The 10,807-nt window shown below is 54.2% G+C and overlaps 1 protein-coding gene across 6 annotated transcripts in view; it reads right to left on the bottom strand.

Moving 5' to 3' along the window:
• Window positions 1-764: 764 nt before the first annotated feature.
• PLA2G15 (phospholipase A2 group XV) overlaps window positions 765-10,807 on the bottom strand; it is a 19,775-nt gene continuing 9,732 nt past the window's right edge. For 3 of the 6 annotated variants that reach the window (XM_084960105.1, XM_084960106.1, XM_084960104.1), the window contains 5 exons: window positions 9,095-9,251; window positions 5,775-5,893; window positions 5,449-5,547; window positions 4,821-4,920; window positions 765-2,616 (listed from right to left, as the gene is read on the bottom strand). In XM_084960105.1, coding sequence (XP_084816231.1) covers window positions 2,105-2,616; window positions 4,821-4,920; window positions 5,449-5,487 — 651 coding nt within the window. In that variant the 5' untranslated portion in view covers window positions 5,488-5,547; window positions 5,775-5,893; window positions 9,095-9,251 and the 3' untranslated portion in view covers window positions 765-2,104. Of the gene's footprint in view, window positions 2,617-4,820; window positions 5,046-5,448; window positions 5,548-5,774; window positions 5,894-9,094; window positions 9,252-10,807 lie in introns of all 6 variants that reach the window. The other 3 variants (XM_084960103.1, XM_021094160.2, XM_021094161.2) reach the window with 2 other exon arrangements.

The raw sequence follows: 10,807 nt of genomic DNA, 5'->3' as shown, positions 1-10,807 counted from the left end.
ATTCCTAGGCGTCCTAATCCTTTCTGGGCCATCCATTCTTCCAGGTTTGGCCAAAAACTGGGGCAGCGCGAGGGTTCAGAGCGCCCTCTAGTGGTGCAGGGTGTATTGACGCCTGAAGCCCAGACTGCCCAGGCTCCTGTGAAGGAGGCAGGATGGGGTCTGCACCACAGAACTCAGGCCTAGACGCCATTTCTATGCATATTTCCCTGCCCCTATCCTGCTCCATTTGGTCCCCAGTCTCTCAGTCCTTGTCCTTGACCATTTTGGTCTCTCTTCCTCCCTCAGTCTCACCGTCCTCAAAGACAGACAGATAGTGGGCAGCAAAGGAAATGAAGCAAAGTAGAAGGGGGGCATCCTAAAAAAACCTCTAAGATCAAAGGATGCTGAGACCTGCAAGTTGAAGGAGGCCAGAAGGCTGGGAATGGAAATCCAGCAGGGCGACCTGCAGGGATTGTCCCTGGTCTCCAGCTCCGGAGGCATTTGAAGCCTATTGACCAGACAGGAGCAGGGGGAGGATGAAGCTTCAGTCCAACAGGAATGTTTCGGATCCTGGTTCTCAGTCCCAGGAGGGGAACTAGATGCCAGGAGAGGGGGCAGGAGGATGAAGCCCAAGGAGGTGCATAGGAGCCACACTTTGGTGCTGAGAACCCACCAAGGCCCCAGGAACGGTCAGGGTCTAGCCCCTGATTACTGGCTCTCCAGCCCCTCCACTCTTCCACTGTCTCCCTCCTCTCACACTCAGAGCAGAGGCTAGGCCAGGGCACTTTACAACATTCAGAATACTTTTATTGCCAGAACCGAGGTACAGCCTGCTCAAAGCCCCATGAGGGGTCTACCACTCAGGAACAAAGGGAAAGACAGATGCTGGGTAGGAATGCAACAGAGAAAGTCCCACTCCACAGAAACCTTGGAGGAGAACAGCACAGTCCAGCCTGACTGTGGCTGTCATCCATCTGGAAACCACTGCCACCAAGGCAGATCCAGATTCTCCATCCTGCTATCACAGGGAGACCCACACAGCACCTCTAGAGTCAGAAGAAAACCCTCAGGGGACCCCCAGGCACCTGGCTCCCTCAGGGGCCCACTCAAGTTTCTGGGCTAGTCCCTGCTGACTAAATGCCACTAAGCTGCCAGGGGTGGGGACAGGTGCTAGGCAGGGTGGGCAAGATTCCTACCTCCTCTCAGGCCTGTGCCAGCCCACATCGGGGCTAGAGACCTTAGGGCAGGGTGGCAATGTGGTGGTGGGTTGGCAAGAAGGCAGCTCAGGGCAGCTCTGATTGGCCTTGGCTGCTTCCTTGAATTCTCCTTCTTCATGAGTACCTAAAGGGCCATGGCAGCAGGCCCTGCTCTCATCTTTCAGCCACAGTCCCAGGGCAAAGGGAGCCAGCATCAATAACGTGGGCAACAGCCCAACCAAGGAGATTAGGGCTCCTGGAACACAGCCCCTAGAACCAGGGGGCCATCTGCTGCCCAGTCCTGAGTGAAGCTGTTCTTAGAGGTAAGGGAGGTAGGAGTGAATGCCCCCGGCCCTGGGAACCATGGAGAACACAACTCACCCCTGCCTGCAGGGGGAACTGGGCCCCCCTAGAAAGCTACTGTCAGGCTGTCTGGACAGCTAGGCCACCCATGGTAGCAGGCTGACTTATGGCCAGTGTGTGAGAAGGTTCACCCTAGGGACCAGGAGCCCATCCTAGGGACCACAGTTCAGGAATATCCCTCACAGGAAGGCTAAGAAGCCAGGACCTGGTGGGCGAGTATGAAAAGGCCACAGGGGTAGGAGGGACACATGGCCCCAGAGCTGGGGATTGGGGCCAGGTGCCAGCCAATCCACCTGCAGAGCCAGTCCTGAGGTCACAACTGTTCCACCACCAGCAGCATTCTTTCCATCAAGGGTCCCTCAAGTAAGTGCAGACTATGTCTTCCATCCTCACTCCCAGAGAGGAAGGATAAGAAACAGCATTTCCACATGGCAGGCTTTTCACAGCCCAAGATCCACGGCTTTCGATGGTCAGTCAAACTGCTAAAGTCATGGGCCAAGGTAGCCCCAGAAGCCAGAAGAAACAGCGGTGGCCAGGCCATCGCACAGCCCTGCCTGACACAGGAGTCAGGGACCGAGGAGCACGCGTTTCAGGTAGGCCAGGGTAGTGGCATTGGCCAGCATCGCAATGTGCTCGCTGCCTGGCAGTGCCTGCAACGACACTTCTTGCTCCTGGCGGCCACGCCAGGCCTGGCACTGCAGGGCACTCTCCAAGTTCACCGTGCCATCACCATCACCAAAGCAGATCCTAGGGTCGTGGTCTGGGAAGCTCTCATAGTAGAAAGAGTCTGGCGTGGGGACGCCAGTGCCATAGAGGCAATGCAGCTGCACACCAGGCGGCACCATGGCGTCAACCAGCCCCTCCGTGTCCTGCCGCATGAGCCAGCCATCTTCGAAGCCAATGTCCTGGAAGAACCTGCGATAGTCCTGCAGCGTGTAGTTGGTCGTGGGCGTGTGCAAGAAGACCTTTTCAGGTGACCAGGAATAGTTGTAGGGCAGCAGCCAGCTGGTGGAGACGGCAGACCGCTGCTGCTCCCGGATCTTCAGGGGCCTGATGACCGGGATACGGTTGTTGTCTCCTGCCGGGAGGGGGTTCCAGTTGGTCTGTGCTCAGGAATGCAAGCCGGCTGCATGCTCACCAATGCCCCCACCCCCGTCCGCCCGCCACCACACCCCAGCATCGCTGCACCGTTAACGTCCTTACAACTCTCCTGTTTCCCTGTATTTTTGCTCTATTTGTTTCTTTCCTGTGGCATTTTGTCACCAGGGGCTTAGGCAGGCCACACCCACAGGGTGATCTATGGTAAAAACAATACCCCCTCAGAGCACTTATCACCTGGCTTGTGGGCACTGACCTTGTCAAAGGTGAATCAGCAGGTTGGTAGCCCAGGGACACATTCCTCCTAATCTTTTATTACATTGAGCCATGTAAACATTTTTCTCTTCCTAGGTTAGACCTGCAGCCAGCCAGCCCTGGCCTCATCCCACTCACCTGCCTGGCACTGACCTGGAGAAGGGCAGGCTGCAGAATGAGTGAGGGTCTTCTCACACAGGAATGCCAATAACACAAGCACACCCACCAGCCAGTGAGACCTCAGAGGATGAGCTGGAACCCTTTGCCTTGCGCAGGACCCATGGCCATCCATCACCCCACCTCTCGGACTGCAGACCTTCAGCTCTGCCTGTTGGGGCCTGGCTCTAGGACCCCCAAGGAAAGGGAAGTCCCTAGCTAGGGTTTCACGACTGCCACCCCTCCTGCACCACCTCCACTCCCAGACTGCTAGGGCTGACAGCAGTTTCCCAGAATCTGAGATAAAGCTCCAAAGGGACTTGTGGGGAAGATCTGAAAGGGCTGGGCCTGGACACCACCACTATGACAGACTGTCTCAAGTCCTGGGGGTGCCCACATCTGTCCCTTCCGGTCCAGGCTGGGCAGAGTAAGCAGCTGTAATGAGTCTTCACTGTAACTGGATTCATTGTCCAGCCAGTCCAGGGTCACTGCTGGGAGAGACCCCGGGTCTGACCCAATCACAATGACCAGTCAACCAACAAGCATGTCAGGCTGTGCTGGCAATTTGAGGAAGGAAGCTCATCGGACGCTTGGCACAGCGCTGGCTCAGGGCTCTTAAAGAGAGAGGCCACAGGGCTCAGATCCAGTCTCAGCAGCGGGAGGAAGGCCCTATGGCTCTAGCTGACAGGTCCTTTTTTTTGTCTTTTTAGGGCCACACTTGAGGCATATGGAGGTTCCCAGGCTAGGGGTCGAATTGGAGCTGTAGCCGCTGGCCTACACCACAGCCACAGCCATGCCAGATCCAAGCCGCGTCTGCGACCTACACCACAGCTCACGGCAACACCGGATCCTTAATCCTCTTAACGAGGCCAGGGATCGAACCCGGGTCCCCATGGATGCCAGCTGGGTTTGTTAACCACTTAGCCACAACGGGAACTCCTAGCTGGCAGGTTCTAACACTTGTGAAAAGGCAGGTGGATTGGAGAGGAACGGGGAAGGAGGTGGCTGTCCTAACTGCCAAGCATGTAGGCCCCAACAAATCTGCACCTGCTTGGGAGTTCCCGTCGTGGCACAGCGGTTAATGAATCCGACTAGGAACCATGAGGTTGCGGGTTTGATCCCTGCCCTTGCTCAGTGGGTTAATGATCCGGTGTTGCCGTGAGCTGTGGTGTAGGTCGCAGACGCGGCTCGGATCCTGCGTTGCTGTGGCTCTGGCATAGGCTGGCAGCTACAGCTCCGATTCAACCCCTAGCCTGGGAACCTCCATATGCCACGGGAGCAGCCCAAGAAATGACCAAAAAAAAAAAAAAATCTGCGCCTGCTTCCTCCCCGCTGCCACAGAGGGAGGCCTAACTCATAAACAGGAAGCTCAAGCTCAACTTTCCTTCTCTGGGGCAAAGGTGGAGATGAAGAAGTGAGGATGAGGTAAGAGAGGGAAAAGATTCCTCCAAAGAACCAAAGGTCAAACCAAGTTAGGTCGGCCAGGCCCAAGCAGAGTGTGTGTGGCCACGTACTCCACGTGACCAACAGTTATGCCACTCCTGCTCTAAGAAACTTCCACAGGTAACAAAGACCGTCAACTAGAGAGGCAAATCTACAAGTAGTATTAGATGCTCTTTTGGAAAGAGCTGTCTGGAAAAGAGTATCACACTGGAGAAGGAAGGGTGCTGACCCAAGAGAAGCGACAGGAGGGTGGCCCAGGGGAACATGGTAGTGCTAGAGTGTCCCACCCCAAATGCCAGCCCCTTGACGCTGGGCCAGGCAGGGTCTTACCTGAGGCCAGGACACGCAGGGTCTTGGCCACGCCCCCCCAGGGCGGACCCAGTGCCACGAAGGCACGGATGTACTTGTCCTTCCAGGCCTGTGGCTGCCGCTGCAGAAAGTAGAGCGTGTACATGTTGCCCATACTGTGGGCAACCAGCACCACGGGGCCCCCATACAGCTGGTGCATCTCCTCGATCATCTCGCGGAGGGCCAGGAAGTAGGGCCCATTTTCATCTGCAGGCCAGAGCCAGGCAGGGGTCAGGCAGGCAGGGTCCTGGGACCTGAATCACTGACCATGTCTCAGGCCAGACCCAGGACTGGGTGGGTGGGGGGAGTGCTAAAGTCCAAGTGGGAAGGGTCTGGGTCCACCTCGGTTTCCATGAAGGGAGGAAACAAAGACACTCCTTTCCCTTCCTCAGCCTCATTCTCTCTCCCCAGGGCTCAGAGGCCCAGAAATCCTGGGCTGAGGGTGAGGAAAGGACAGGATAGATTAACCAGGGGTGGCAGCTGTGACCATTAGGCTAGATGCCAGAGAACCAGGAGTCGGGTCTCTTGAAGGCCAAGGGCCTGTGGTGGCTATGATGTCCTCATCCCCACCTCCTAAGACCTCAGGGAGGAAATGAGAGCAACCGCTTACTTGGGGCTCGGCGCCAATCGTAGGGGGCCCCTCGGACATCCTCGCCTCGTGTGTAGCCCCAGCCTACAAGGCTCTCCACCATGGTGTGAAAATAGGAACCTATAGACAGAAATGCATAGGATTAGAAAGATATAGCCACTGTTAGCCACTGACACACGCCTGCATGGGGGACTGTGACATCTACTGCCAGGAGACCCCCCAGCAGTGCTATAGGGCTCTGGGCCCATCACCGGCTACCCCTTCGAACCAACAAGGTTCCTCCCACTCAGGAGTCCACCAGAACCTCCATCCCCACTCCCTGGGAGGCAGGAGGAAGGGCTACATACCCACACTGCTTTTGCTGGGGTCCAGGAACTCCAGCGAGAAGGTCTGCCCAAAGCCAGGGACACGCACATCAACACCATCGGGAAACTGGGTGGCGTGGGTTGTTCTGTTATAGACCAGCCTGTCAGGAAGGGATATTGAGCCGGTGACCCAGAGGTCATACTAAAGTTGGTGTGTCCCACTGAGGTATATGGAATGATGGGCCATCAGGGACCTGCTGTATAGCATGGAAAACTCTACTCAGTATTCTGTGATCATCTATGTGGGAAAAGATTCCGAGAGAGAAGGGATGTGTGGATATGTATGACTGAGTAACTTCACTGTACAGCAGAAATTATCATAACCTTGTAGATTACTATACTTCAATAAAACTTAAAAAAATAATAAAGTTGGTGTGTCCCAATAGCACCACTCCCTTCTTTTTTCTTTTTAGGGCTGCACCTGCAGCATATGGAAGTTCCCAGGCTAGGGGTCAAGCTGGAGCTGCAGCTGCCAGCCAAGGCCACAAACACAGCAACACGCAATGTGAGCCATGTCTGGGACCCACACCACAGCTTGTGGCAAAGCTGGATCCTTAACCCACTGAGCGAGGCCAAGGATTGAACCCACATCCTCATGCATAGCAGTCAGGTTCTTAACCCACTCAACCGCAATGGGAACGTTCTTTTTTTAATGTCTTGAGCCATACTCCCTACCCTTCCCAACCTCATGTTTGGTCAGATGCACTTCTTGGTCAGACCAAGAAGTATTAAAGCTACTTTATAAAGCACAGATCAGAGTAACCACATTCAGATGCGAACCCTCACTGAGGCTCACTCCAAAGCCTCACCCCAGGATCACTTTTGGGCATTATCTCCTTCTCCTCAATGTCACCCACACCAGAACGCAGGTCTTAGATGTGAATGGGAGAGGGTCATGTCAGGCCTGGCTCTGCCATGAATATCCCACTTGGCCCCAAAAGGCAGGCAGCCTAATTCTGCAGGCTCCCATCACTCCATCTCTATGGATCCAGCTCCTGCCACCCACCATAACACAACACAGGGCAAAGGAGATGATGACTGCAACACACAACAGAAACAGGACATGAGCCTGTGGCTGGTGAGTGGGTGGGTGGGCAAGGCCTAGAGAAAATGATGGGGAAAGGGTGGTGGGATACAGGAGAAAAGCCTGGTGCCAGACCAGGCACCCTGCTCTGGCCTCCCCTGATACTAAGGAGGCAAATGTGCCCAAGAAAACTCAGGCTAGACCTGCAGCCTGGTGGTCCTGAGTCCCACCCACCCTTAAAGATCAGCCACAGACTCAGCAGGTTAAGAATCCAACATAGTGTCGAGAAGGCAGGTTCAATCCCTGGCCTCGCTTAGTGGATTAAGGATCCGACCTTGGAGCAAGCTGTGGCATTGGAGACCCACTTTCTCCAGGGTAATCTGTAGATGACCCCAATGGCCCACTCAGCAGAGTTCTAGAAAGCGAAAGCACGCTGTGCTGGATGAAAGTCTAAACATGTCAGGGAACCAATGAAGGTAGACAAGCCCCTCTTGGTATCAGCCTGCACTTCCAATTGGCAGTACCCGAGACTATGTCTCTGCTACAAAAATAGAAATGCAGATCAACAGCCCAGAAATAACCCTGATGGCATACTGAGAAGGAAGGAGTCAACAAAGCAGGTATCGTAAACAACAGGAAAGGCATGAGGCGGGAGAACCAACTAGAACAAACTAGTGTGTCTCCAGGGAAAAAAATCTTTGTGAGACTCCATTTGGCTCAAATATTTATGGAACACCAACTGTGTTTCTGGTCCTACAGCTATAAGATAAAAGAAAGAGTATCTGCCTTCAGGGGGCTCAGCCTGGGAAAGAACCTTAGCTTCGAGGCATGCAACTCTGGGTTGGAATTTTAGTTCCGCCACTTATTAGTTGAATGACTCAGTTTAGTTGGATGAGCAATTTTGTAACCCATTTCAGCTTCTAGATTTCCTCATTTCTAAAAAAGGTTTTAAAACAGCACTTGTTTCACAAGATTGTTGTACAACTCAATGAAAGAAAGTATTTAAAATGTACAGTGTCTGTATTCAATAATTCTCTCTTTTTTTTTTTTCCTAGGGCCGCACCCTTGGCATATGGAGGTTCCTACGCTAGGGGTCGAATCGGAGCTGCAGCTGATGGCCTGCACCACAGCCACAGCAATGTAGGATCAGAGCCGCATCTGCGACCTACACCACAGCTCACAACAGTGCTGGATCCTTAACCCACTGAGCGAGGTCAGGGATCAAACCTGTGTCCTCATGGCTACTAGTCGGGTTCCTTAACCGCTGAGACACGATGGGAACTCCAGGAATAATTCTCTTTATGAGATTATTTTACTATGGAAGAAATAGCGGAGTTCCCGTCGTGGTGCAGTGGTTAACGAATCCGACTAGGAACCATGAGGTTGCGGGTTCGGTCCCTGCCCTTGCTCAGTGGGTTACCGATCCGGCATTGCCGTGAGCTGTGGTGTAGGTTGCAGATGCGGCTCGGATCCCGCGTTGCTGTGGCTCTGGCGTAGGCCGGCAGCTACAGCTCCGACTCGACCCCTAGCCTGGGAACCTCCATATGCCGCAGGAGCGGCCCAAGAAATAGCAACAACAACAACAAAAAGACAAAAAAAAAAAAAAAAGAAATAGCCAAGGTAACAATGTTTGGCAGGCAGGAATGCAGGTTAGATGAAATAGGCCTGTGGCCTGGGGGAAGGAGAGATTAACAGCTTCACAGAGAAACCAGCTTTGCCTCCAGGACTCTGGGTTTGAAAGAGTAAATGGGAGGGAATTTATCGACAAAGGGTATAGATGAGATTCAGGTGGAAAGAAGAGCAAGCACTAAGAAATCCCAGGAAGCAGCAGCTGGAGGGGCAGGTGTGGCCAAGTCAGGGGGCAAGAGAGGGGGTAGGAGCTGGAGCACAGAAACCACAAACAGGACCTAAGGCGCTGGAGAGGGCAGGGAACAGAGCAGCTGGAAGGGGAAGGGTTCTGTCTGGGGGAGTGCAGAAGTGGTAACAAGTCTGAGGAAATGGGATGGGAGAAAGGTCAGTGACCTCGAGGTCTCCTGAGGTACAGATGAAGTAGAAATGAGCTCTGGAGGAGTTCCCACTGTGGCACAGAGGACTCGATCGCCCTGCCAGGCACAGTGGGTTAAGGAGTCAGAATTGCCACAGCTGCAGCTTAGGTGACTCAGATCTGATCCCTGGCCCGGGAACTCCATATGCCTTGGGGTGGCCAAAAAAGAAAAAAAGACATGGGCTCTGGACGCAGGGTCAGTGAGCAGCACCCCATCTGTGCCCCAGCCCCCACCTGATATTGTCAATCCAGCAGTCGATGATGACAGGCAGCAGCAGCTCTAGGTTCAGCCAGAGTGTGAAGTAGCTGATGGTCCTCTTGGAGCAGAGGTAGTGCACGACTGACGGCTTGTCCAGCTTTGCCTCCAGCTGGTTGCCCAAATCGCCGGGCACTGCAGGGGGACAGAGAGTTCTATGAGGCCCTGGGCCTGGCAGGCTGGAGACCCAAAGGCCTTCTATCTACAGCTGCCCTCAGAGCAGGCAGTGTCGAGTATATTCCAACAGAAGGATCGGGAAATAGGACAGAGCACTGGGCCGCTCAATGAGCCAAAACTGAATCCAAAGGCGGCATTCTAGGACAGGCCGGTATAGAAGGATAGTGAACAGAAATACATGAGAGAGGCTCAGACTGGCATCTGCTGGCCTACCCAGGTCCTCCAGGCCTTTGCTAAAGGCCAGAGCCCAGCTGCTAAACCCTGCTAAAGTTCTAGAGGGCAGATCATCTAGAGGGCCCTAGCGTCTTGGCACACCAGGATGCTGTGCTGGAAAGGGCTATCCTGAAGCACCTACCATTCCAGCCACAGCCCAGTGCCAGTGGTGCGACCAGGCCACAAGGATGACTTCTCTCTACCTGAGGGGGCCTGTTCAGTCTACACAGGGCCCTGGGGCTCTTGTGACACTCAAACCCAGCCCTCCCTATTGCTTCACTAACCCAACAGTCAAGCCCCTTCACAGACCATTTACTCCCAGTGACCTTCAGGCCTCACCTGTTCCCAAACGCCATGGTTTGGTTTTGTTTTGTTTTTCTTTAATAGGGCCATACCTGTGGCATACGGAAGTTCTCAGCTAGGGGTTGAATCGGAACTGCAGCTGCCAGCCTATGTCACAGGTACAGCAACTCAGGATCCAAGCCATACCTGTAACCTATGTCACAGCTTGAAGCAACACCACATCCTTACCCCACTGAGTGAGGCCAGGGATCGAACCTACATCGTGGATGCTAGCCAGATTCTTTCTGCTGAGCAACAACGGGAACTCCCACACATGTAATGCTCTTGACACTTTTCAAACATATTCCAATTTAGGATCCATGATCACAAAGTGGACAACCTGGGAGTTCCCGTCGTGGCGCAGTGGTTGACGAATCCGACTAGGAACCATGAGGTTGCGGGTTCGATCCCTGCCCTTGCTCAGTGGGTTAACGATCCGGCATTGCCGTGAGCTGTGGTGTAGGCTGCAGACGCGGCTCGGATCCCGCGTTGCTGTGGCTCTGGCGTAGGCCGGCAGCTACAGCTCCGATTCGACCCCTAGCCTGGGAACCTCCATATACCACAGGAGCGGCCCAAGAAATGGCAAAAAGACAAAAAAACAAAGTGGACAACCAGTAGTACCTGGCTCTCCTGGGCATTCACTGGGCTCTGGCTGTGACCCCAATCCTGCAGAGGGCACACCCTTCCTGTGCACCACCCTACAGTGTCCTCAGAGCAACCATGGCAGGCAAGTGTGGCACCTGCCTTTACCTCCCTTCATGAGGTGGTGTAGAAGTAGGGAGTCCCCAGAATGATAGCCTCTGGATGACATGCCTATGGACCACGCAGGACAGTGTAAAGACCTCAGTCACTGTCTCCACCAGAGAGGAAATGCCTGAAAGAGGAAGTCACCTGATCTGCTTCATCTGGATACCCTTTGCCCTGGCCAGGCTGTGCGGCCTTTAAAAACACCAGTGGTC

The sequence above is a fragment of the Sus scrofa genome, chromosome 6 (assembly GCF_054392235.1).
Source record: "Sus scrofa isolate SSC_HxYL_T2T_F1_AM1 chromosome 6, Sscrofa_HxYL_maternal_Yorkshire_Landrace_v2.0, whole genome shotgun sequence".
NCBI lineage: Eukaryota > Metazoa > Chordata > Mammalia > Artiodactyla > Suidae > Sus > Sus scrofa.
This window is presented reverse-complemented; position numbering and strand designations above follow the sequence as displayed.